Source organism: Bos javanicus, chromosome 20 (assembly GCF_032452875.1).
Source record: "Bos javanicus breed banteng chromosome 20, ARS-OSU_banteng_1.0, whole genome shotgun sequence".
Taxonomy (NCBI): Eukaryota; Metazoa; Chordata; class Mammalia; order Artiodactyla; family Bovidae; genus Bos; species Bos javanicus.
In genome coordinates this window covers 31,317,605-31,343,274 of record NC_083887.1, presented here as the reverse complement: position 1 = coordinate 31,343,274, position 25,670 = coordinate 31,317,605, and the positions used below count along the sequence as shown (strand labels likewise).

Genomic DNA, 25,670 nt, shown 5'->3' with positions numbered 1-25,670 from the left:
CCAGAATTGTCATCAGGTTTTCTAGGAAACATGGACAATCTGGATAAGATCACGGAGGAGATTCCCAGGGAAATGGAAGGTTTCAGTGCCAGGGGTAGCTTCTAAGACAGTAGTTTATAAAAAGGTGCCCGCTGCTCATGATCCCTCGGGAGAAGGCTCCATACAGGCCCCCCGTTGGCTGGAGTTTATTTTTATAGCTAATGGCTCAGATTCCCTTGGGCCTTGCAAGCAAATAGAGCAGGCTGAAACCACCATGAGTCCCATTTTAGCTGATGAGAAATTTCTCAAAAGAGATGACACACTCAGCTTCTGAATATTTTATGTCCCATCTGTTGCCTCAATCAAAAGCAAAAGCGGCCACAGTGCCTGGCCCTTTCTCTGATGCTGCCCTTCCTGACCCCTTCTTCCCTGTCTTCTTCTCTTTCACTCGAGTCTCGCGTTTCTAGAACCCTTTCTCCTTCTCTCTTGATTTATTTATTCATCGGTTCATTCATTCTTTTTTTTTTAAAGTATAATTAACTCTCCTGTGCCTTGCAGAGGTGAATAAGATAGGGTTCTTGCTTGACAGGAACTCTCAGTAAGTAATGGAGACAGACAGGAAGCATTTGATAAGTGCTGTCACAGGGTAAGGGACAAAGGGTGTGCTCGACTGAACCTGAGATCAGGAAAGGGTCAGTTGATCAGGAAAGGCTTGTGTTATGTCTTGAGGTTTGCGGAGAAATGCTACAAGGGGAAGGGGGATGGCAGGCAGAGAGAGATGTTAAGTGAATGGAGGTATGAGCCAGGGTGAGGAGTGTTTGGAGATTTAAAAGTAATTCAGTGAGGGGGACTTCCTAGGGGGTCCCATGGCTAAGATTCTGCACTCTCAGTGCAGGGGCCCAGGTTCAATCCTTGGTCAGGGAACTAGATCCCACCCCCTGAAACTAAAGATCCTGCTTACTGACAAAAATCAAAGATTGAGGGTGCCGCAACTGAGACCCAACACAGCCAAATAAAGGAATGGAAAGTGAAAGTGTTAGTTGCTCAGTCATGTCTGACTGTTTGTGACCTCATGGACTGTAGCCCACCAGGCTGCTCTGTCCATGGAATTCCCCAGGCAAGAATACTGGAATGGGTTGCCATTCCCTTCTCCAGGGGCTCTTCCTGACCTAGGGATCGAACCCGCATCTCTTGTATCTTCTGCATTGGCAGGTGGATTCTCTTACCACTGTGCCCCCTGGGAAGCCTCAAAAGTGATTAATTATTATTTTAGTGAGGAAAATGAACTGAAGTTGAGGACTGCCAAGAGTCAGGGATGTCAGAATCAAATATTAGTCTAATGGTCCAGACAAATGACGATGTCCATCTCAACTAAGGAAGTGACAGTGAGGATGGAGAGAAGAGGATGCATTTGAAGACTAGTTCAGAATATTGGAAAACCTGTGGTCGACTGCATGGGGAAGAGCAGGAAGGGACAGGGAGGGGAAGAATTTAAAATGTCTCCCATGTTTCTGGCCTCAATGATTTATACTGAATAGTGACTACTGGAGAAGAAATGGATTTGAGACTGCAGATTTTGAAGCCCTGACTTGGAGATACACAGAGGTCATGAAGTAGAGGAGCTAAATGACCATCTTGGAGCCCAAGAGAAAGTATGAATGAATAATAAAAGTTTGGAGCCTAACAAATCCAGATAGAGTGAAAGTCTTGTGTGTCCTGGTCACAGGCTCCTTGGTGTCAGACACTGTGTCTTATAGATCCTCAGACTTCCCCCACATTCAGTATAAGTAATAAGCATTCAAACAATACTTGGTGAATTAAGTCAGTATAATAAAGTCCTCTGAAAATCCAGTGGTAGTGAGAAGAGATGTGGGAGGGAGCCATGCAGGGCAGTACTCTCTGGTGGGTTCCTCATGCTGTGATCTCCCAGGAGAACAGAGCTGGAAGACTCACACAGGCTCTAGTAAAGCTTAATCAATAAGGCCTACTGGTGTTTATTTTTTTATTGTATTTTAAAATATTTATTTTTATTTATTCGGCTGCATTGAGTCTTAGTTGCTGCACTCGGAATCTTTCGTTGCAGCACGTGGGATCTAGTTCCCCAACCAGGGCTTGAACCCGGGCCCCCTGCAGTGGTGGCACAGAATCTTAGCCACTGGACCATCAAGGAAGTCCCCCAACTTGTTTTTAAAGACAATCTCTCCTATTGGGTACATTTAAAATAGCAATTTAAAATGATGTTTGCTGGATGCAACTAGAGATTATTGTACTAACTGAAGTCAGAAAAAAGAAAGATAAATAATGTATGATATCACTTTTATGTGGAATCTAAAATATGGTGCAAATGAACCTATCTACGAAGCAGAAACAGACTCATAGATGTAGAGAATCTACTTGTGGTTACCAAAGGGGTGGGGGAGGGGAGGGATGGACTGGGAGTTTGGGATTACACATAGAGTGGATAAACAGGGCCCTACTGTAGAGCACAGGGGACTACATTCAGTATCCTAGGATAAACCATAATGCAAAAGAATGTTAAAAATAATGAAAATATGTGTATAAGTCATTCTGCTGTACAACAGAAATTAACACGATATTGTAAATCAACTGTGCTTCAATTAAAAAATAAATTAAAGGGACTTCTCTGGTGGTCCAGTGGTTAAGACTCTGCCTGCCAATGCAGGCGATATGCCTTGCAGCAACTAAACCCCAGCGCCACAGCTACTGAGCCCATGCACTCTAGAACTCTCGAGCTGCAACACGAGAAGCCACTGCCATGAGAAGCTCACACACCAAATCGAAGACCAGCCCCCACTCCCCTCAACTAGAGAAAGCCAGAGCACAGCAACGAAGATCCAGTGCAGCCAAAAAAATAAAGTAAAAATAGATTAAATTATGTTTTCTTGCTTTAAGAATAGTTAGTGGCTTTGGTGAATCCATCCTAAAAAAAGTCCAGAATTACTATAATAAAAGAATGTTCTATATTTATAATGCAAAAGACTAAAAATAATTTATATGATCCAATGATACAGGCATGCTCAAGGACATTAAAGCAAATATACTGGGTGGAAGTCACACAACTATTAAAAAATCACGATTATGGGGAGTCTGTAGTAACATGGAAGATGCTTGGGACACGATAGTAAATAAAAAAGCAAAATTGAGTTTATACTTCAATGGGGATACTTATCTTGGACTCTTGTGAGCATTAAATGAGGTCACTTATTCAACAAATATTTGTTGATCACCTCCCATGTAACAGGCACTTTTCTAGGGACTGGAAATATAGCAGTGAACAAAATAGACAACAGTCTGTCCTGTGGAGCTTATGCTCCAGTGGAGAGAGACAGACGAACATAAGCCAGGAAAATATTCATTATGTTATGTAGTGATAAGAGAGAAGAAGGAAGATAGAGCAGAGGGAAGGGGGTGGAGCCTTGGGGACTGCAGTTTTAGACAAGATGCCCAGGGACAGCCTTCCTGAGGAGGTGATCACTGAACTGAAGAGAATGAGGAAACTGGCCATGGGGTCCATGGGGGAACATGGTCAGGCAGAGGGGACAGTCCTCAGAAGAGCATCAAGGTGGGAGAGTGCCTGTAATACTCTAGAAATGGCCAAGGCAGGTCACGGCGGAGAGCAGCAGGGACCAGATTATGGAGGGCTAATGTGCAATACCGCATTGTCAGGATTTTGGCTTTTTCCTACAAGGGAAACCAGAGCCCTTGAAGGGAGCAGAGAAATGATGCGACCTGGCTTATGCTTAATAGGATCACCCTGGCTGCTCTGTTGAAAATAGGCTACAAGGGGTCAGAAGCAGAGATCAGCTGGGAGCCTATTATAATCCAGGCAAGAGAGAATGGTGGCTTGGGCCAGGAAGGGGGCAGTGAGAGGCTGAGAAGGGGCTGGCTTTTGGCTATATTTAGAAGTAGAGATAATAGGATTTGCTGACAGATTGAAAGTGGAGTGTAAAAGAGAAGAGTCAAGTACTCAAGGTTTTTGACTGCAAGAATAGTTTCCATTTACCAAAACTGGGAAGACTGTAGGAGGAACGGGTTTGGGGTGGAAGAGATCAGTATTGAATGTACACGTTGGACATGCCTGTTACACAAGCACAGCAGAGGCTGTTGGTGCCTCACTTGTGCCTCTTTGGGTCTTACCATCTCAGGGCATGCAAGCCGGGCCTTCATCTCTCATCTCTTTGCCTCTGGGCTTTCTCTAGCTGCTGGAGCTGCTTTTCCTGCATGTATGGGAGGCCAAAAATACAGGGGAATTAACATCTGTCAAGAGCATCCAACAACCAGTTACTGGAAGTAACCGATGTACCCCCGCTCTCTCACACTTCTCATCAGTCAGTCAGTTCAGTTCAGTCGCTCAGTCGTGTCTGACTCTGCGACCCCATGAATTGTAGCACACCAGGCCTCCCTGTCCATCACCAACTCCCGGAGTTCACCCAGACTCACGTCCATCGAGTCAGTGATGCCATCCAGCCATCTCATCCTCTGTCATCCCCTTCTCCTCCTGCCCCCAATCCCTCGCAGCATCAGAGTCTTTTCCAATGAGTCAACTCTTCACATAAGGTGGCCAAAGTACTGGAGTTTCAGCTTTAGCATCATTCCTTCCAAAGAAATCCCAGGGCTGCTCTCCTTCAGAATGGACTGGTTGGATCTCCTTGCAGTCCAAGGGACTCTCAAGAGTCTTCTCCAACACCACAGTTCAAAAGTATCAATTCTTTGGCTAGTAAAACTCAAATGATAACTCGCAGCAGGATTTTTGGTGGATGGAAGGAACAAAAAAAAATCCCCAGTAAAAAATGAAGCAGTCAGTGCCATAAGCCTCATGGATCAGTTTATTAAAGGGTAACTTACTCATAAGGTGGGATCAGGATTGGACAGACAATGATCTGGAAGCATTTGTAGGGTGTACTCTGCACTGCCAACCGGCCACTGGGACAATTTTAGAGCCAATCTAGGATATGGGGGTATGTATGTGCTTAAAACAGCAAGTGTATTCCTGAATCAAGATGATTGAAAGGGTAACGAGTCTTGTGGGTACCAGGAATATGTCAGCAAAAGTCTTCATCATTATTTGGGAACTAACAGAGCATAGAGGCCACCTGGACTTAACAAACCTTAAACAATATCTATGCGGTAGAAAATCCGCCTGCCAATGCAGCATACCCGGGTTTGATCCCTGGGTTGGGAAGATCCCCTAGAGAAGGAAATGGCAACCCACTCTAGTATTCTTGCCTGGAAAATCCCATAGACAGAGTAGCCTGGTAGGCTACAGTCCTGGTAGGCTACAGTCTGAAAGAGACACAACTTAGCGACTAAACAACAATATTAACTACAAAGCTCTTGACAACAGAAAAGTGATTTACTGCATGGTGCAGTCCTGGATAGGGTCAGTGGAAGGACATGAGGAATTGTATGGGCCCAGGATGGTGTCAGTTATGCTAAGAGTCATACAGAATTAACTGGTAACTTGCTTAGTAACACATCCTTAATTGGCTGCCTTTCCTTTCCTCTCTCACTTCCTCATTCTTCTACCACTGTTTGCTGGGTACAGCTGTACCATTCCTCATCAACTGTTTGCAGTTGAATCATTACCTCATGATCTTCTTCGGAACCCAAACTGAGACAGCCACATGGAGAGATCTTGTAGGCAGGTGTATATATGAACCTGGGATCACCAAGGAAATGATTGTAGAGATGGCCAAGGACTGAGCCTTCAGGTGTCCAACATTTAGAGGCTGGGCAGATGAAAAGAACACAGCAAAGGAACCTTAGAAGAAGTGGCAAGAGGTAGGAGGAAAACCAAGAGTGTGTTTCGTCAGAAACTCAGTGCAAAGATGTTTCTAGGAGGAGGGATGAAGCCTGAGAACTGGCCATTGTTTTTAGCAACTTGGAGATCATCGGTGACCCTGAGAAGAGCATTTTTAGTAGCATTATCTCTTAGGCTTAAGGTATAATGAGGGTGGGACTTCCCTGGTGGTCCAGGGGTTAAGAATCTGCCTTGTAATACAGTGACATGAGTTTGATCCCTGGTTGGGGAACTACGACCCCACGTGCTGAGGGGCACCTAAGGCGGCAGCCACAACTACAGGAGCACGTGCACTGCAAAGAAGAGCCCGAGTGCCGCAACTAAGATTTATTTGGCAACTTAGCCAAATAAATAGATAAATTAAAAAATATATATAGTGGGAGAACTGGGACAGTGACATAGGACCAACTCTTTAAGGGAGCTTTTCTATACAGAGAATGAGAAAAAGAGGCCTGATGCTGAAGGGGGAAGTGAGGTTTTTCTGTGACTTCTCAAAAACTTTTAAAACATGTTCAGTGTACATAAATACACAAATGAAGTTTTTAAATCTGAAATATTCAGTTAAATGAATTTTCCAAACTAAAAAAGACCTATATAACCACCACCAAGTTCAAGAGAAAACATCCCCAGTACTTCAGAGGCTCCCCATCCCCGCTTCTATTTACTACATCCCCACATATAACTGGGCTTTCCTGGTGGCTCAGGGGTAAAGAATCCACCTGCCAATGCAGGAGACGTGGGTTCGATCCCTGGGTTGGGAAGATCCCCTGGGGAAGGAAATGGCAACCCACTCCAGTATGCTTGCCTGGGAAATCCTATGGACAGAAGAACCTGGTGGGCTATAGTCCATGGAGTCTCAAAAGAGTAGGACACAACATAGCCACTAAACAAGTGTAACCACTATCCTGACTTTTAACATCACAGATTACCTGTAAAACTTTATGTAAATGACCTCATACAGCGTGTCTTCTTTTTTGTCTTATTTCATGTGCTCAATATTAAATTTGTGAAAACCAGGGACTTCCCTGCTGGTCCAGTGGTTAGGACCCAGCACCCTCACTGCCAGGGCCCCTAGTTCAATCCATGGTGCAAATCACACAGCAGAGCCAAAAAAAAAATTTTCTGGCGGGGGGAAACCATTCATATTATTTTGTGTAGTTTAGGTGCTTCATTCTTATGCTATACAGCAGCTCATTGTATGAATATATTATAATTTATGCCATCTATTGTTGATGAACATGAGGATAGTTTCCAATTTGGGGCTACTATGAATAATGTTACTATGAATATTTTAGTACAGTCTTTTGCTAGCATGTATGTATTTTTGTTGGGAAGATTTTTCATTTTTCTTAGATGGGTAAATAGCATGAATGTATGCAGATGGAAAAGATTAAGTAGAAAGGTTAAAATCGATGATGCAGGAGAGAAGAAAGAAATTTTGGCTGCCCATTCTTGAGTAGATGAGAGTAGATGGAATCTATTCAACAGGTAGAGGCGTCTTAGCCAGGCCTTAGGAGCAGGGACCATTTATCCAGAAGAACAAAAAGGAAGACAGAGTTTATGAGCACAGATTCAGGTAGGTTGGAAGACTTGAGGAAATTCTCTTATATTGCTTTCTTTACTCAATACAATAGAAAGCAAGGTCATTCAGCTATGAGCAAGGAGAGAAAGCATTAAAGAACTGATGGGAGAAAAGAAGCCATGAAAGTACCATCTAAAAGTGTAGGAGTGTTATTGGACCAGACAAATAAAGTGTTTGCCAGGAGCATTAAAGACGCACCCGAGGTTATAAATCATGAATTCAAAGTGAGACAAGCCATCATGTCACTGCCTGGGTACAGGCAGAGAGTAGGTGAGAGGCTGGGTGTGACCAGGTATGTTTTAGCTGAGTGAACAGGATGAGAGAGAGAGCAGAGATGCTGAGGGAGCACACAAACCCATGCCAACAACAATAAAGATGCTTCTCCAACACATGCCATCATCCTCCCAGTTCCTCAACCCAGAAACCTTGACCTCTTCTTCAACCCTAAACCTTAGCTGAACCCCGAGTCCTACTGACTCCGCCTTCTAAATATCTCACCCTTTCCTAGTTGATTAAGCTGTTGTAATCTGTCTCCCTCATCCATGTTTATCCACACGGCAGCCAGAAGTGATCTTTTAGAAAATGCAAGCCTGGTCATGTAAGCTAGCTCTCTGCTTGAAACTTTCTAGTGGTTTCTTTTGGTTACCAGAGGGGAAGGGTAGGGGGTGGAGGGGATAGTTAGGGAGTCTGGGATTGACACTGCTATATTTAAAGTGGGTAAGTAACAAGGCCTTACTGTGTAGCACAGGGAACTCTGCTCAATATTATGTAACAACCTAAATGGGAAAATAATTTGAAAAAGAATGGATATGTGTATAACTGAAATCACTTTGCTGTTCAGCTGAAACTAACACAACATTGTTGTTGTTTATCAACTATGTGCTGTGCTGTGCTTAGTCTCTCAGTTGTGTCTGAATCTTTGCAACCCCATGGACTGTAGCCCACCAGGCTCCTCTGTCCATGGGGATTCTCCAGGCAAGAATACTGGAGTGGGTTCCCATGCCCTTCCCCAGGGGATCTTCCCAACCCAGGGATCGAACCCAGGTCTCCCCAGATTCTTTATCGTCTGATCAACTATACTCCAATATAAAATAAAATAAAGAAAAAAAAAGAAAAGGAACTTTCCCATGGTTTCTCTGTGTCCTTAATCTGAGGTCCAGAATATGACTCAGGGACTTTGGCCCTGACTGACTCTCTGGCTTGTTTCTCTGTGTCCTTAATCTGAGGTCCAGAATATGACTCAGGGACTTTGGTCCTGACTGACTCTCTGGCTTCATCTTGGTTTATCTTTTCCTTCATTCCCCATGTGCCAGCTCCACGATCTTCTTTCAGTTCCTCAAAGGCAGTGGTCTCCAAAGTAGGGTTCATGTACCCCTGGAGGTGCCTAAGTGGGGGTGCCAATTGGGATGAGGGAGGAAAATATTAAAGCCTTTTTTTATATTTGTAATTGCATGGTTTTTAATATCAATGATTACATATACTAACAGTGTGTATATTTATAGTTACAGTTCAGTTACAGTTTAGTCACAGTCATGTCCAGTTCTTTGCAACCCCATGGACTGCAGCACGCCAGGCCTGCCTGTCCATCACCAACTCCCGGAGTTTACTCAAACTCATGTCCATTGAGTCAGTGATGCCATCCAACCATCTCATGCTCTGTCATCCCCTTCTCCTCTGACAACACGTGGTCCGCTGGAGAAGGGAATGGGAAACCACTTCAGTATTCTTGCCTTGAGAACCCCATGAACAGTATGAAAAGGCAAAAAGATATTAATAGTGCATGCATCTAATTTGTAAATATACATATATTAGAGCAGTGCTTAAAAATGTTTTATTAGTAAGGGAAGCTAATCAAAAAAGTGAATAGACTAGTCCCCTAAGGTGTCAGGGGCTTTCCTGTCTCAAGGTCTTTTCTCCTATACATCCCTATACACCCCTAAGTATATATCCACCTCCATATATATATATATATCTCCTTATTGCTTCTCCCCTACTTTCCTCTAATTAACACTTAGACTCCAGGGAAGGTGTTAAAAAATCTTCCCTGACTCCATGACTCGGGGTATATCCCCTTGTTTTTCACTCTACTGCATCCTGCTCTCTTACCCCGCAAGCCTGCTGTGCTGGACATCTCCCATCTGCTCCCCCAGGTCCATTTTCCACCCTTCATTTTCCACTCTGTCCCAGACTATAGTCCTCTAAGTTCCAGCTAAGTTTGGTTTGTAGGGAGATCTTGCAGGGGATCAAAGGAAGGAGAGCAAGAATCTGAGCTGTGTCCCCCCAGCCTGACTGTGAGGTTGATTCGGGCCAGCTATACTCTGGAAGAATGGTCGTGGCTCCTCTCAAGGCAGCTGCCTCTACACAGCACTCTCTAGGTTCTAATATCTTTTCCTTCCCCTTGTCTCCTTGGTCCTAAAGACAGATTTTTGGTTGATCCACTCTAGGTTTGAAAAATTTGAATTAGTTGTTGATACTTAATGATTAGAATGATTGCATTACAATTCCGATGTCTCTTGAAAAACATTAGATTTGACAACACTGAGTCTACATTCCCAATAGTAACAATTGTCTGAAGTTGAGTAGCAGCTGCCTCTTTGCTTTGAGGCATGTATTCTTCAGGACGCCACAGTCCCCACTACTCCCTGTTGTCTTACAGTAAGCCTGCCACCTTATTTCCACCCTAGCCTCTAGAGACATTTAAGTTTGCAAGCCCTGGTTTAAAGAATGTGTCAGTCTTTTCACTAAATTTGGAGAAAGGGGAGGTTTACCTTTCAAATTTCTCTGCTTCTTTCTTTCTCCTCTCTGCCACTACCCAGGGAGTCCTCTCTCTGCCATTGCTATCATCACCTCCAAAAACACTGCCCTTAGGCATCCTCTGCTCCTATCCATTCCCCACACTGCAGCCTGAGTACCCATTCTAAAATGGGAATCAGGGACTTCCCTGAGGGTCTAATGATTAAGAATCCACCTTGCAATTCAGGGGACATGGGTTCGATTTCTGGTCAGGGAGCTAAGATCCCACATGCCTCGGAGCAGCTAGGCCCTCACACCACAACTAGAGAACCTGCACATTCTAGAGCTTGTGCTCCACAACAAGAGAAGCCTTCAAGCTGCAACTAGAGAAATCCCATTCACTGTAAGGAAGACCCAGTGCAGCCAAAAAAATTTTTTTAAAAAAGAATAAAATGGAAATCAGATTATAACAATCCCTTAAAACCTTAAAATGTCTTCCCACATTTTAAGAATAAATGTTAATTTATGTTTTATTCTTCTCTAAAAATAAAGGCAATTAAAAAAAAATTTGAAGTACAATATTATAATGGCCTTACAATATTATAATGGGCTTCCCTGATAAAAAGAAATTATATTACTTTCAGGTATACAACATAGTGATCCAATATTTTTATACAATACAAAATGATCACCATAAGTCATCTGTCACCATATAGAGTTATTATAATATTATTGACTATATTCCCTAACCTATATATTACATCCCTGTGACTTTTATTTTATAACTGGAAGTTTGTACCTCGTAATCTGTCCTTGTCAATTGAAAATGAAAAGCACAGCCTAAAAGTTGAGAATAATCTTTTATTCAGCAGACAAAACTGAGGACTTAAGTGGGGGACACAGTCTCTCAGATATCTCTGAGAGATTGCTCTGAAGAGGTAGAGGAGGAGCCAGAATATATAGGAGTTCTTGCAACAAAGACCAGGTAGTCAGAAGTCCAAAAGATTACTGTTAAAGAAAACCAGATATCCCAAGTTAAGGAATTCAGCGTTTTTCTATGTCTGGGAAGATGCAAGAGTCTGGACTCATTGAAACCATTCCTCGGATATGCACCTCAGCTAATGGAGCCATTATCCTGTGCTTTCCCCTCCTGAGTCTCCTCGGGTGCAGGGGGCTGGGGTTGCGGATGGGGGTGACTTCGGGGTGACTGCTTGATGGCTGGCATCCCATTTCCGTCCCCAGTTCCCTCAGGGCTCACCTTCAGCGGCTGTAATGTGAAGGCTTGATGGCTGCAACATTCTTTGTTTACTGATAGGTCAGGCAACATTTTTTTTCACATATAACCTATTTCTTCATTTCCTTCCTCCAAAGCTATATTTCTTTCTTTTTAAAAAATATTTCTTTATTTGGCTGCATCAGGTTTTAATTGCAGCATGTGGGATCTTTTGTTGAAGTGCACAGGCTTCTCTCTAGTAGTCGTGGCAGGGCGGGCTGGCTTAGTTGCCCTGAGGCACGTGGGGGTCTTAGTTCCCCAACCAGGACTCGAATTTCCCCTGCCTTGGAAGGCAGATTCTTAACCACGGGACCACCAGGGAAGACCCAAGGCTACATTTCTTGAAATAACTTCGAAGGCTCTGGGTCATGTGACACCTGCCTACTGCTCCGGGCTGGTTAGTGACTCCTTCCCCTCCACCGCCCACCCCGCCGCCCCTTCAATTCCCAGTGTCCAACATAGTGGGATCTTCAAACACAAACACGACATCTTGCCCAGACCTGGCACGCTGTCCCCTTCCCATGGCCAGGTATTGGGCCTCCTTCCTCACCTCCTGGTCACAGGGTGTGTCACTTCTTAATGGGGAGCTGTCTGTTCTCCCATCTGCACCCCTTCCTAACACATGCCACAGTGTAATAAGGTTTTTCTCAAACCCTCTGTCTCATATGTCTGTCTTCTTCACCATCTGGAACACAGTAGGTACTGCCTGAACATTTGTTGAAGGAGTGGACTTAGAGACCTAGTTCTCCATGGAACTGCGATTTCTACCACTTAGTGGCAATCCAGAACACCAGGGATTTTTAAATGTTTTCTATGATTATTCATTAGTGTTAGAGGAGGCATGGTGGAGGAAGCAGGTTGGGACTAGAGTGAGCAGACATACTGCTGCTGCTGCTAAGTCGCTTCAGTCGTGTCCGACTCTGTGCGACCCCATAGACGGCAGCCCACCAGGCTCCGCCATCCCTGGGATTCTCCAGGCAAGAACAGTGGAGTGGGTTGCCATTTCATAGGGTGTAGAATTTCAGGAAGGGCTTCCCTTCACAGCTCCTCTCTTGCCTAACTCTGACCCCGGCCCTGGGAGGGCAGCCTCTGCTCACAACCACTCAGGTATACAACTGAAAAACCAAAACTAGGATGGTGTTTAAAGGGCGGTTTGAGACAGCGCCTGACCTGCACTCAGTGCGAGGAGCGAGCGTGCCGCTCCCGGGCGGGAGGGGGAGACAGAGGAGGACCCACACCTGAACTGAAGCCGGGCGGGCGCTGGGAGGACCGGGCGGAGGAGAGGCGGCCTCTCCTACCGGCAAGCTGCCAGACTGAAGGACGGAATTCACTATTCTCGCTCTTAAAAACAACAGCTCGCGCCCTACCTCCAGGTGATCTGCCCGACCCAGGGATCAAACCAGGTCTCCTGCACTGTGGGGATGGCTTTACAATTCCAAGTGTACTAAAAAACCATGGAACTGCACACTATGGGTGGATTGTGTGCTGTGAGAATTATAAAAAATAAATAAATAAATAAAATAACAGCTCGCCTAACGGGCTACGCAAAACCAAAGTTTCTGTTTCAGGTGAACAGCTGCCCGGATTCTTAATCCCAAAGACTGAAGAGTAGGAAAGCCACGACGAGAGAGGGGACCCCTACCCCACCTTATCCCACCCCCCGTACCCCGGGGGGATAGCCGGGGCTGTCCGTCCCTCTGCCTGGAGCATGGCCTGCGGAGGGAGGGCGCGGAAGCCCCCAGGGTTCCGCTCGGTAGAGCCTCCCCCACGATGTTGCGATATTGCGGACACCCTGAGCCAGCGTGGTCACATCAGGCACCGGGAAATCCTGCCGCTGTCTTCTGGGAGACCTATGACCTACTTTAAACAAACCACTGACACTCTTACTTTAAACTAGCTGCTTCTATTTTCACGCCTGTAAGATAGAAGCTCAGCTGGTAGCTCAGCTGGTAAAGAATCCTCCTGTAAAGCAGGAGACCCCGATTTGATTCCTGGGTTGGGAAGATCCCACGGAGAAGGGATAAGTTACCCACGCCAGTATTCTTGGGCTTCCCTAGTGGCTCAGAGTCCACCTGCAATGCAGGAGACCTGGGTTCGATCTCTGGGTTGGGAAGATCCTCTGGAGAAGGAAATAGCAACCCACTCCAGTATTCTTGCCTGGAGAATTCCATGGACAGAGGAGCCTGGCGGGCTACAGTCCATGGGGGTCACAAAGAGCGGGACACGACTAAGGGATTGAGGACACACACTGTGCCAAAGTTCTTCAAAGCAGTTGTTTTTCAAGTAGGTCAAATAGGAGCCTTGCCATCCTGTGTTCTCAGAAGTTTTCTTGCCTGGAAAATTATCAAAGTCTGGTCCAGTTTGAGCAAAAACATGAAGTGTCAGTTTTTAGTAGAGATTCATTCATTTTCAAACATTAACCATTTTTAATATGTAATTCATTGATGTTAATTGTATAATTAATTGTAGGAAAATTAAAAAAGGAAAACCATCCGTGATCCCCCTATTAATAATATAACTATTCTAAGCATTTGGTGTATTATCTTGCCAGATTTTTTTCCTATGCAAATGCATATTTGTGTTTTTCCTCATGTTCTTTGTTTTTAATGTTTATTTATTTATTGGTTGCGTGGAGTCTTTGTTGCTTCATGCAGGCTTTCTGTAGCTGCACTGCACGGGCGTCTCATTGCAGTGACTTCTCTTGTTGCAGAGCACAGGCTCTAGAGTGTGGGGTTCAGTAGTTTGGCTCATGGGTCTAGTTGTCCTGCAGCATGTGGGATCTTCCAGGACCAGGGATCCTACCCATGTATCCTGCATTGGCAGGTGAATTTTTAACCACTGAACCACCAGGGAAGTTCTCTCACATGTTCTATATTGAATATCTTTCCATGTCTATCAATAAAGATCAAGATCATTATTTTAATCCCTGCACATACCATTTTGATAGCTCTGTACCATTGTGGAGATAGGTGAACCACATTTTATTTTAACTATATCTCTCGCTAGACTCCTAAGCTGTTCTCTGTATCACCGAAGTCTTCTTACACAAGCAAGCTTGTATATGCATCAGATTATTTAAGATTAACTGCCAAAATGGAAAAAGTCTGGGTAAAGTATTCGACCATTTTTAAGGCTCTCAAGATGTAAAACCAAACTACAATCCAGAACCATCTTACCAACTAGTCCTCCCACCAGTGGTACCTTGCAGTGCCCATCTCCTCATGGCTCTCTAACACTTCACCCACACTGAGCACTGATGCTTTCCATGCTGGTACATGGTGTGCCAGGCACTGACAACGTCAAATCAGAATGCAGCCCAGGCAGGAAGAGGGTAGGAAGAAGAAACGAGTAAGGAGTCATCATTTTCAGGGCAGGGTGCTGAGATTATTGTATAGAGAATACACAGAAATTGGATGTCATCTTCCGGGGACAGGTGTCATAGAAGGCTTCCTGGAAGAGGTTGTTTCTGAGGCTGGCCGTGAAGAATCATCTGTCATTAACCAAGTAAAGATAGGGAAGGAGTGATGAGCCAGATAGAGAAATACTCCTGGTAGACGCAGGTAGAGAAGAGATCTCAGGTGTGAATGTAAAAGACCTTTTCAGTGAACTGCAAAGCATCCTGTAATGAACTGAAGGGTACATGGGGAGGTGGGGACCATGGACAGGAATGATGGACAATGAGGCTGAAGGGGTGGCTTGGACCTGATCAAGAGAGTCTCTGTTGGCTACGTAGAAGTGCTTTATCCAGAAAACTGGATAAACCTCACCAAACTGAAACCTCCTGGGGAGGCAGAAGTTGGCATTAAAACCTATACATGGTAGAGTCATACTGATCCCAGGGACCAGCACTGATGTTGAACTCGGAAATTGCTAGGAGCTCTCTGAGCTATAAACAGCCACTTAACCTCTTTGTCTATTAAAATAAAAATAAAGGGACTAGGTTCCTTCCAGTTCTAAGCAGCTATGAACTCAGGCACATCCTTTGACTTTTTTCTTTTTTTCCAGAAAAAGTGGCTATTAAGATCCTGGATAAAACCAAGTTAGACCAGAAAACTCAAAGGCTGCTATCCCGTGAAATCTCCAGCATGGAAAAACTGCACCATCCCAACATCATCCGCCTTTATGAGGTCGTGGAGACTCTATCCAAGCTCCACCTGGTGATGGAGTATGCAGGGGGAGGGGAGCTCTTTGGGAAGATCAGCACGGAAGGGAAGTTCTCAGAACCAGAAAGCAAGCTCATCTTCTCCCAGATTGTGTCTGCCGTGAAGCATATGGTGAGCAGGGTGAGGAGGGAGGATCTAGCTCCCATTCCCCCCACAATGGAAGCATGGAGCTTTAGTTTACCGTTGTCTAAGCCAGCAGTTTTCAAACTTTTGGGCACTGGGGACTAGTTTTGTGAAAGACAAGTTTTCCATGGACCAGGGCAGGGGGTGGTTTCAGGATGGTTCTCATAAGGAGCTTGCAACCTAGATCCCTCCTATGCACCGATCACAGTAGGTTTCGAACTCTTTTGAGTATCTAATACCCTTGGCAGAGCTCAGGCAGTAACGCGAGTGACAGGGAGCAGCTGTAAACACAGGTGAAGCTTCACTTTCTTACCAGCCACTCACTTCCTGCTGTGCAGCCTGGTTCCTAACAGGCCATGGGCCAATACTGGGAGTCGGGGCCCCCTGATCTAAGCATCCCCGAGGGCTTCAGTCCTTTATAAGGGCAGATAGCAGTCCCTTCCGTGAGAGTCAGATGTCTGGCTGGGATTGTGCTCCTGACCTCCAAAGCGATGCCCAGGGGTCTCAGTTACTCCTGGCTTCTGCGGAAGTTGGAGGAGTCACTCTGAGCAGCCAGACGACCGATACCCATTCCCTGGCCACACCCATTCCTCCAACCCCGTCTTCTGGTACTCAGAGAGCTGGCTTCTTGCTGCTTCTTGGCCTTGCCTTCCTTCTGTGTCTAGGATGCCCTCTCCCCGCTTATCACGCCTCACAGTCCCGATCTCATCCACACTTCGTGACCCAGCTCAGCTTGTCTCTGTGAAGCTTTCTTCAGTCTGGGCTCAGCCCGCACTGATCTTGATGCCTTTGGTGAACTCTTCTAGTTCTTCTGCCTCTGTGCTCAGCACACTAACACTTGCTTGTGTCTTTCTGATTTTAGTTCTCTGATTATTTCTTTAAATAAATCTGGTTTCCGTAAGCACACTCCCCCTGATTCTCCTGTGTCCTATCAACAGCCATATTACTGGGCACACAGGAGGAATCAGACTTGCAGTCCTGACCACTACTTGTACCACTCTGTTAGTGCAGAAGTTTTGGCCACCCTCTTTGCCCAGCCCTCAAAGTAACTGGCAGGAAGAGACACTTTTCTGGGATCTGTGTTAGCTGAGAAGCTGTATCTTTTGCTCCTCTTCTTGGATGTCGTGAGATAAGAACTGGAATCAGTGAGCTCCTGGCCAAATTATTAGCAGGGTATTAGTGCCCTAGGGACCCCAAGATCACATTTGAGAGGGAGAGGGGGAAGAAAAAGAAGTGAGCAAGGGAGAACCTAAGCCTGATAGTGGTGGCTGTGGTACCACCGATTGTCACCTAAGTGACTCTGTGCTGGGGTGGACTTTCCCCAGGCCGAGAACTAAGCCAGACCTATACCACGCACAATGGTGAAGCTCCAATACTTTGGCCACCTGACACGATCAGCCAACTCATTGGAAAACACCTTGATGCTGGGAAAGTTTGAGGGCAGGAGAACGGGACAACAGATGACGAAATGGTTGGATGGTATCACCGACTCAGCAGACATGAGTTTGAACAAACTCTGGGAGATAGTGAAGGACGGGGAAACCTGGACTGCTGCAGTCCATGGAGTCACGAAGAGTCGGATATAACTGAGAGACGGAACAACAAATACCAAGCAGTGGAGCAGATGGTCAGAGTCTTCCACATTCTACTCAGAAAAGAGATCTGGCAGGAGAGCAGAGAGGATCCAGCAGTCGAGAATGCAGACTGAGTCCTCTGAGGCTCTATACCATGACTTTCTCCAGCTCTCAGGTCTCCAAAAAGAGAGGATGACAGGCATAGATCTGGATTTTATTGGGTTTGCTTCCTGTATGCCAGGACCATGCTGAACACTGCAGATACAGCATCACGTTCAGTTCTCACAAGAGCTTTGTGTGTGTGTTAGTTGCTCAGTCTTGTACGACTCTTTGCCACCCCATGGGGTGTAACCCACCAGGCTCCTCAGTCCATGAGATTTTCCAGACAAGAATACTGGAGTGGGTTGCCATTTCCTTCTCCAGGGGATCTTCCTGACCCAGGGATCGAACCGGGGTCTCCTGCATTGCTGGCAGACTCTACCATTTGAGCTACCAGGGAAGCCCATACAAGAGCCTTAGGAGGTGGTTCTCAGTGTTCTGTTTTACAAAGAAGGAAGCTGACATTCACATACACAACTGGCATAGTTGAACCTAGAACTAATAAAAATGTCAGGCTCCGAAGCTTGGATTCTTACACCGGAAGGTCCATCTGGAAAAGTAGCGTTAAACCATTTCCCAAGTGCCCTTGGCATTAAACTGGTCAAGAGTCTTCAAGCTTGTCTGGATCCAGAATGCAAGGGTGGGATGGGATCTGCTGCCAGAAACTTGTCCACTATAAATTGCTCCCTTCTACTGAATTGTATAAAGTTAGAGGAGCCCATCCAAAGGAGCAGGGGTAGGGGGTCGGAGGAGGGCTCTTTTTCTTCTTGAGGTTGGCCCTAGTCGAGAGATTGCTCAGCCAGGAAAACCTGCATATGGTCTCAGAGGTGAAGGATTAACTGTCTCATTGTGTTTCACAAGATCTAGGTCTTTCTCATTCTCTCTCTCTCTTTAGTCACTAAGTCTTGTCCAATTCTTGTGACTCCATGGACTGTAGCCTGCTAGACTCCTCTGTACATGAGACTCTTCAGGCAAGAATACTGAAGTGGGTTGCCATTTCCTTCTCTGGGGGATCTTCCTGACCCAGGAATTGAACCCGGATCTCCTGCATTGCAGGCAGATTCTTTACCAACTGAGCTAGGAGGGAAGCCCATCTAGGCCTTACTTTTGGCACTAATTCCTAAGTCCACGTCAGGGACAGACTCCAGCTTTGACTCCACAGAAAAGAACCTTTGGTCTGCTTGGAGGGTACAGGTGTTACATTTTGCTAAAGGTTATGCCAGGGCAGCTTGCAAGGTCTGAGATCTGATATGACTTAAGTTGATTTCCATTGAATTTCTGTTGTTACACCAACATCACTTCACTGTTTCAGAGCAACTGCTGTATCTTTAATGTTGGCTTTTACTTTGAAAATGACTTTCCCTCCTTTGTCTTTTTCCACAGCATGAAAACCAAATTATTCACAGAGATCTGAAAGCAGAAAATGTGTTCTATACCAATAATACTTGTGTGAAGGTGGGCGACTTTGGATTCAGTACAGTCAGTAAAAAAGGTGAAATGCTGAACACTTTCTGTGGGTCTCCACCCTACGCGGCGCCTGAACTTTTTCGAGATGAGCACTACGTCGGCGTTTATGTGGACATCTGGGCCTTGGGGGTGCTTCTCTACTTCATGGTGACTGGCACCATGCCATTTCGGGCAGAGACCGTGGCCAAACTGAAGAAGAGCATCCTGGAAGGCACCTACAGCGTGCCTCCACACGTGTCGGAGCCCTGCCTCCGCCTCATCCGGGGAGTCCTCCAGCCAGTACCCGCCGAGAGGTACGGAATCGACTCCATCATGAACAATGAGTGGATGCAGGGGGTGCCATATCCCACCCCTTTGGAGCCTTTCCAGCTAGATCCCAAACATTTGTCAGAGACCAGCAGCCTCAAAGAAGAAGAAAATGAGGTCAAAAGCACTTTAGAACACTTGGGCATTACGGAAGAGCACATTCGCAATAACCAAGGGAGAGATGCCCGAAGCTCCATCACAGGGGTCTATCGAATTATTCTGCATAGAGTCCAAAGGAAAAAGGCTTTGGAAAGTGTTCCAATAATGATACTACCAGACCCTAAAGACAAGGACCTAAAGAAAGGATCCCGTGTCTATAGAGGCATAAGACACACATCCAAATTTTGTTCAATTTTATAAATTGCATTAGATTGTTGGTAATTAACTAAGATCGTTGTTGCTGCTTTTAAATTTTTTTCACCAACTTGAGTGGAGACTTTTTGTAATTTTTAAATAAATTTAAATTTAAGATATGCATTTCCCCCTGCCCCTCCCAAACGTTTGTTAGCTCAGATTCTAGCTTGGTTTGCAATCTTGTCTTATTCTCAAACTCTAGCCTTCATTCAGTTAATCGAGGAATATTTACAGTGCCAACCACGTGCTACGCACGATTTAAGGTGCTGCAAAATAGGATGGCCAAGCAGTCCAGGGTACTGTGTTCAGATAGCAGTATCCCCTAGAGGTGTGGGTTTGAACCCCACTGCTGAATGAATTTCCCAGCTAGCTCAATGGTAAAGAAGCTGTCTGTCAATGCAGGAGACACAAGAAACATGGGCTCAATCCCAACGATCCCCTGGAGGAGGAAATGGGCAACCCATTCCAGTATTCTTGCCTGGAGGATCCCCACGGACAGAGGAGCCTGGGGGGCTGCAGTCCATGAGATCGCAAAGAGTCAGACAGGACTGAGCAGACACATTGCGTTACATTACCATATACCAGGCACTGTTTAAGATCCTGCAAAATCAAAAATAGGCCAAGTCCTTCCTCTCCTGTGTGGGATAGTCTTGTGCTGAACAAACGTACCAACAACAGCAACAACATTTTCTAAAATATCAGATAGTAATAGATGCTACACAGATAATTCAAATACAGTAATCTGATATTAGAGGCTTGCCACTTTGTATGTTTTGGAAGGCCGGTTTGTGTAGCCGACGATCTGAGATCTGAATGAGAGCAGGAGTGACTTGGAAAGCCAGCTGTGAGCATCAAGCAACGAAGGGTTTGAGACATGGTTCTTTTCTAACAGAGCCTAGGACAGAGGCTCCAGGTAGAGTGATTGATTTGGGACGTGATCCTAGAGAGCAGGAAGGAGGGTAGAGGAGAGAAGCAGGGAGGATCATTACAGGGTGGCCCGTGCTCCAGGTGACTGTCACCCAGTCCTGTAGGATGCTCTGAGGAGCCTTATGAAACACATCTGAGGAGTCTGCCCAGGGTACTAAAAGGGAAAGTGTCTATCCAGCTGCTCTTGGGGCCCTACGATGCCACCTGCACCTCCAGATTGTGATGAGTGAGGGCCACGGGGGCTCCCCATGCTTCTCATGCCTTAGAGCCGGGGCAACCCCAGGGCAGGAAGTAAGAGGTACACACAGTTGGCCCTGGGACAAGATGCAGTCAAATAGGGTCTGCGTGAAGCCACCAGCTTGCCCCAGTGGTTGCTGCATCAGTGGCTGGAGAAGGAAGTGTGGCTGAAAGGATCTGAAATCGGTGGTCAGACACAGCCCACCCCCAGCCCTCCTCATATTCTTCTTCCATTGAAGTCTGATCCATTGCTGTCAGTCTCCTTCATGGGGTGAGAGCTGGAAGGACTTAATGCAGTAGGATTAGTCAAATAAGTCCCAGGGGTGATTCTCAAGTTCCAGGTCACCAGAATCACCCAGAAGGCGTGTTAAAACAGACTATGAGGCCCTGCCCCCAGTTTTGGAGTCAGAAGTGAAAGTGTTAGTTGCTTAGTCAGTTTATGTCATTCACTCAATCGTGTCCGACTCTTTGTGACCCCATGGACTGCAGAACGCCAGGCTTCCCTGTCTATCACCAACTCCCAGAGGTTGCTCAAACTCATGTCCATCGAGTCGGTGATGCCATCCAACCATCTCATCCTCTGTCTTCCCCTTCTCCTCCTGCTTTCAATCTTTCCCAGCATCAGGGTCTTTTCCAATGAGTCAGTTCTTCACATCAGGTGGCCAAAGTATGGAAATACAAATTCTTCAAGAGGGTCCTTGACTGTCATGGTGAATCATTTCCGACTCTTTGCGACCTCATGGACCATACAGTCCCTGGAATTCTCCAGGCCAGAATACTGGAGTGGGTAGCCTTTCCCTTCTTCAGAGGATCTTCCCAACCCAGGGATTGAACCCAGTTCTCCAACATTGCAGGGGGATTCTTTACCGGCTGAGTCACAAAGGAAACCCAAGAATACTGGAGTGGGTAGCCTATCCCTTCTCCAGGGGATCTTCCTGACCCAGGAATCTAACCAGGGTCTCCTGCATTGCAGGCGGATTCTTTACCAACTGAGCTATCAGAGACTGTCATGGTAAGAAAAATCAATTCTGCTTCCATCTATTGGTGCCCAGACTTGTATATTTTAACAGCAAGGAGCATATATTTATGAGCCAGTGTTAAAGCATGTATACTGAATCCTGGGAGTCAGCACCCCAACCCTGCAGCATGTTGTCCTATGGCCAGTGTCTTAACTGAGCTGCTCCATTGCTCTGTCTCTGCTGGCTGCTTCTACTGCTGAGGTACTTAATAAGAGAAGTACATCCCATGGTCATGTGCCCGTTGCCCCCACTGCTTTTACCAAAGATGTGGTATTTGAGGCAATGGTATGTAATATACATGACAATGGATCAGGTATTCTCTAGGACCTCGCATGATGGTCTTGGAGGATTCACTCAAGACAGGAAAGGTGAACCTATATCCTGTGTAGATGTCAGCTCTGTGAGGATGAATCGTTGCTTTGTCTGTCCGAATGTATGACTCTGTGGATCTGATAATGCTCAGCTCACAAAGAGATCTGCTTGGTCCCTTGGTGACCCATAATCAGGTGCTCAGTCTCTCCTAGGGCCCAGAAACATGCCGAGAGCTTGAGGAGATCTCTGTTGCAGAAAGCGTGGCTCACTCCCGGATCCTGCAGGGCTGTCTATAACCTTCTGCAGGGGTGGCCAAAGAACACACTGTGTTCTTAAGCACCACTTAGACAGAGTAGCAATGCAGTTTGCAGTGAAGCCTGAAACTACTGTAGGTCTTTTTTCTGTAGCATCCACCTGAAACCAGCAGCCCTGATAAATGGGCTGGAGGAATATACCAGGTGCAACGTGTGTTTCCAAAACCCAGAGAGGCCTACTAAACCCCGTGTCTCTATCTCAGTGATAAAGGTACAAGGTGCAACATACAGAGATGTGCCTCAAGTCACTGGTCTCTACATGCTTCATCAGTGTGGCCTGGCCCCTGCATTTTCATAGGACTTATCACCCACACTCTGACACACACGTCTTAGTACGGCCTCTGTAGGACTCGTTACTTTCTGATGCCACATCCACCTAGAATGCTGTCGTATGGACCAGCATAAAGTGCTGCAGAGTGTCCAGATGATGAAGGTCCTTTTAGACTATCTTGTGACATAGAGCAGGAGATTTCACATTGCCTCGGGACAATAGAGTAAGTGAGAATTTCTGTCTATCCCAGAAAAGTGTAAACTTCTTTTTAATTTTAAATTTATTTTTTAATTGAAGGTTAATTGCTTTCCAGAATTGTGTTGGTTTCTGCCAAACATCAACATAAATCAGCCTTAGGAATACACATGTCCCTTCCTCCTGAACCTCCCTCCCACCCTCCTCCCCATCCCACCCCTCTAGGTTGTTACAGAGCTCTGGTTTGAGTTCCCTGAGTCATACAGCAAATTCCCATTGGCTATTTTATATATGGTAATGTAAGTTTCCATGTTACTGTCTCCATATGTCCTAACCTCTCTTTCTCCCCAACCCCTGCCCCCGGTGTCCATAAGTCTGTTCTGTATGCCTGTGAACTGCTTTTAATCCTCCCTTTTGATGTAAAATGAAAATGAAAATTTCCCCCCAAATAGCTGCATATCAATGCTAGAGTCTTTGTGTAAAATGCACACCCAATATGGCGGTGAAAACTGAGACTAACAGCGGTCCACCGTCATTAGCCATCTGCTCTCTTTCAGAGTCTGATGAGTAAATTAAAGTAAGTTGATGAAGTTATGATGGAACCCATTACCTTTGGGTCCTTTATTCTCCCATGGTGACACTGATGGATGCATTTCCTCATGTGGTTACTTACGAGTTATTAACATGGCTGGGGAGATGACATACTTTCAGAGGTCTCCATGTGGTGCCTCCTCTCAAAATGGTTCTTACTCCACAGGTCAGGGGTCTAAATGTGTTTATCCCAAATAGGTACTTGGAGATGAAGGAAAGGACCCCAAGATGAGACCCCCAGTGTGGGATAGACTTTGGCCAGAGCTCCAGCCACCACCTGGTTCCCACAGGTCTCCCCCTCTGTCTACATGTAGGGCTGTAATGGTACTTGGGGTTCTCTGGTGTCCACTTCAGTTCACACCTTTTATCCAACAGGCCTTAAACATCCTGGGTGCGCGTATCATAGGCACTTGTAGCAGGGCCTTTCTTCATGGAATCTTGGCTCCCCCCTCACTGCGCACTGGATCTGTAAATTAACTCAGATCTGGAATCATAATTTTCTTATTGTGACAGGCTATACCAGCCTGCTGCTCACAGTTTGTCTCTTTTCTTTCCTTTTTGGTTATACAAGTCAAGTAACACTCTACAAATTGTCACTCAGAACTCTGATCTGTTAGCAATTGTCCCAAAGCCCTGCAAACCAAGCTCCTGGACTCCCCCTCTAGCCTCACTGCCCATTTTACTATGCCAACCTCGCCTCTGACATTTAAATAATGGTACATGACCTCTGCCATTCTGGAATCCCAGGCATGCCCTGTTTCATCACAGCACTTTCTACTGTCATCCCTGCCTGCAGGGGGGCGGTCGTCACTGAGCTTGTGGGAATTGGGGTGCCCCCCTCCTCCCCACTGCAGTCTTTGTTCCTGCGTGAAGGCAGTGTCCTGGGAACTTAGGTGGTTCTTCAGTCTCACATAATGAATCCATTCTAACAGCAACACCTCTTGGAACTTTCTGAGCCTTTCCTTAATCATGTAGCACAGCAGTTCCACCATCTCCACCTCGCTGGTATGCCACTCACATCCAAACCTCAGTAGCCATCCCAGCAGTGGTATCAGGACCAGCTTCAGGTGACCTTCACCTCATGGGGACAGGCTCCCATGATAATAGTCTCCGTCATCCTGCCTCAACCTCCATCCCCAGCTCCCTATCCTCAGGGTCCACTCGCACACATTCCCCTCTGGTTCCTGACAGTAGCATATTAGCCAGCTTCTGTAATCCCCTCAGTGTCTAGGTGCTTTCTCCCTGACAGAGGTTGTATTTCTCTGCTCAGACTATGTTGAGACAGGACCAGTTCCTTGTTTGGAGAAAAATGGTATTGGAAGAACATCTTGAGGTCAAGCATCCTCGGTGTCGGTCTCACCAGTGGTCTTGGCAGGCTCTTCAGGAAAGGAAGTACGAGCTGCTCCTACCAGCCCCACACTCGAGGGATCCTGGTCTTCAGCATTGCAGGCTCTTCTACCCTGTTTGCCCTGCCTTGTCCTGCTCTTGCTATTGAGGCTGCGACTTTGATACGGAATGGTCAAGACTGAGTATTTCATTTCCTTTGCAGCTCAGCCTGCCTTACAGTAGACCTGGTGCCTGTTTTATGTAGTGTTCTCTCTGCTGCAGGAGAGAAGCTCTCCTTAACTCTCACTTCAAAGGCTTTCAGTATACCTTGAGCTGATTGTTGTCACTGTTCAGTCTCAGTCATGTCTGACTCCTTGTGACCCCACGGACTGCAGCACGCCAGTCTTTCCTGTCCTTCACCATCTCCTGGAGCTTGCTCAAACTCGAGTCCATGGAGTCAATGATGCCATCCAACCATCTCATCCTGCCCCACCATTTCCTCCTGCCCTCAACCTTGAGCTGACAGTTGACTTAAACCTGTCATTGCCCCCTACAAACCCCAAAAGGTTTCTGAAACAGTTAACAAAAGCTAGCCAAATCCGGAGACTTTATCATTGCCCCATTCCATCAGGTGCCATATGATCCAGTATTTCACCTTCCATCTGTACCTACAGACCACAGGCTCAGCAGGAATCGTGCTGCTCCTGCAAGCCAGGGTTGTCAGCACCCTGCTTACCAACAGCACATCAGCGTTCTATTGACAGTGCCATGAGACAGAAGTCCATCATGTGTCTCTTGGGGTTAAGATCCAAATGGCATCAGGCCTGGTTCCTTATCAGGGGAGCACCCACTGCCTTGCTCTTACCTGCTCCTAGAGGTGGCTCATTGAAGGCAATGGCACCCCACTCCAGTACTCTTGCCTGGAAAACCCCATGGACGGAGGAGCCTGGTAGGCTGCAGTCCATGGCGTCGCTACGAGTCAGACACGACTGAGCAACTTCACT

At 46.1% G+C, this 25,670-nt stretch overlaps 1 protein-coding gene across 1 annotated transcript in view; it reads left to right on the top strand.

The window, feature by feature from the left end:
• Positions 1 to 23,343, top strand: part of NIM1K (NIM1 serine/threonine protein kinase) — an 81,624-nt gene extending 58,281 nt beyond the window's left edge. Inside the window, exons 3-4 of the mRNA XM_061393610.1 lie at positions 15,394 to 15,662; positions 18,731 to 23,343. Coding sequence (XP_061249594.1) covers positions 15,394 to 15,662; positions 18,731 to 19,480 — 1,019 coding nt within the window. The 3' untranslated portion in view covers positions 19,481 to 23,343. The remainder of the gene's footprint in view (positions 1 to 15,393; positions 15,663 to 18,730) is intronic.
• Positions 23,344 to 25,670: the final 2,327 nt, after the last annotated feature.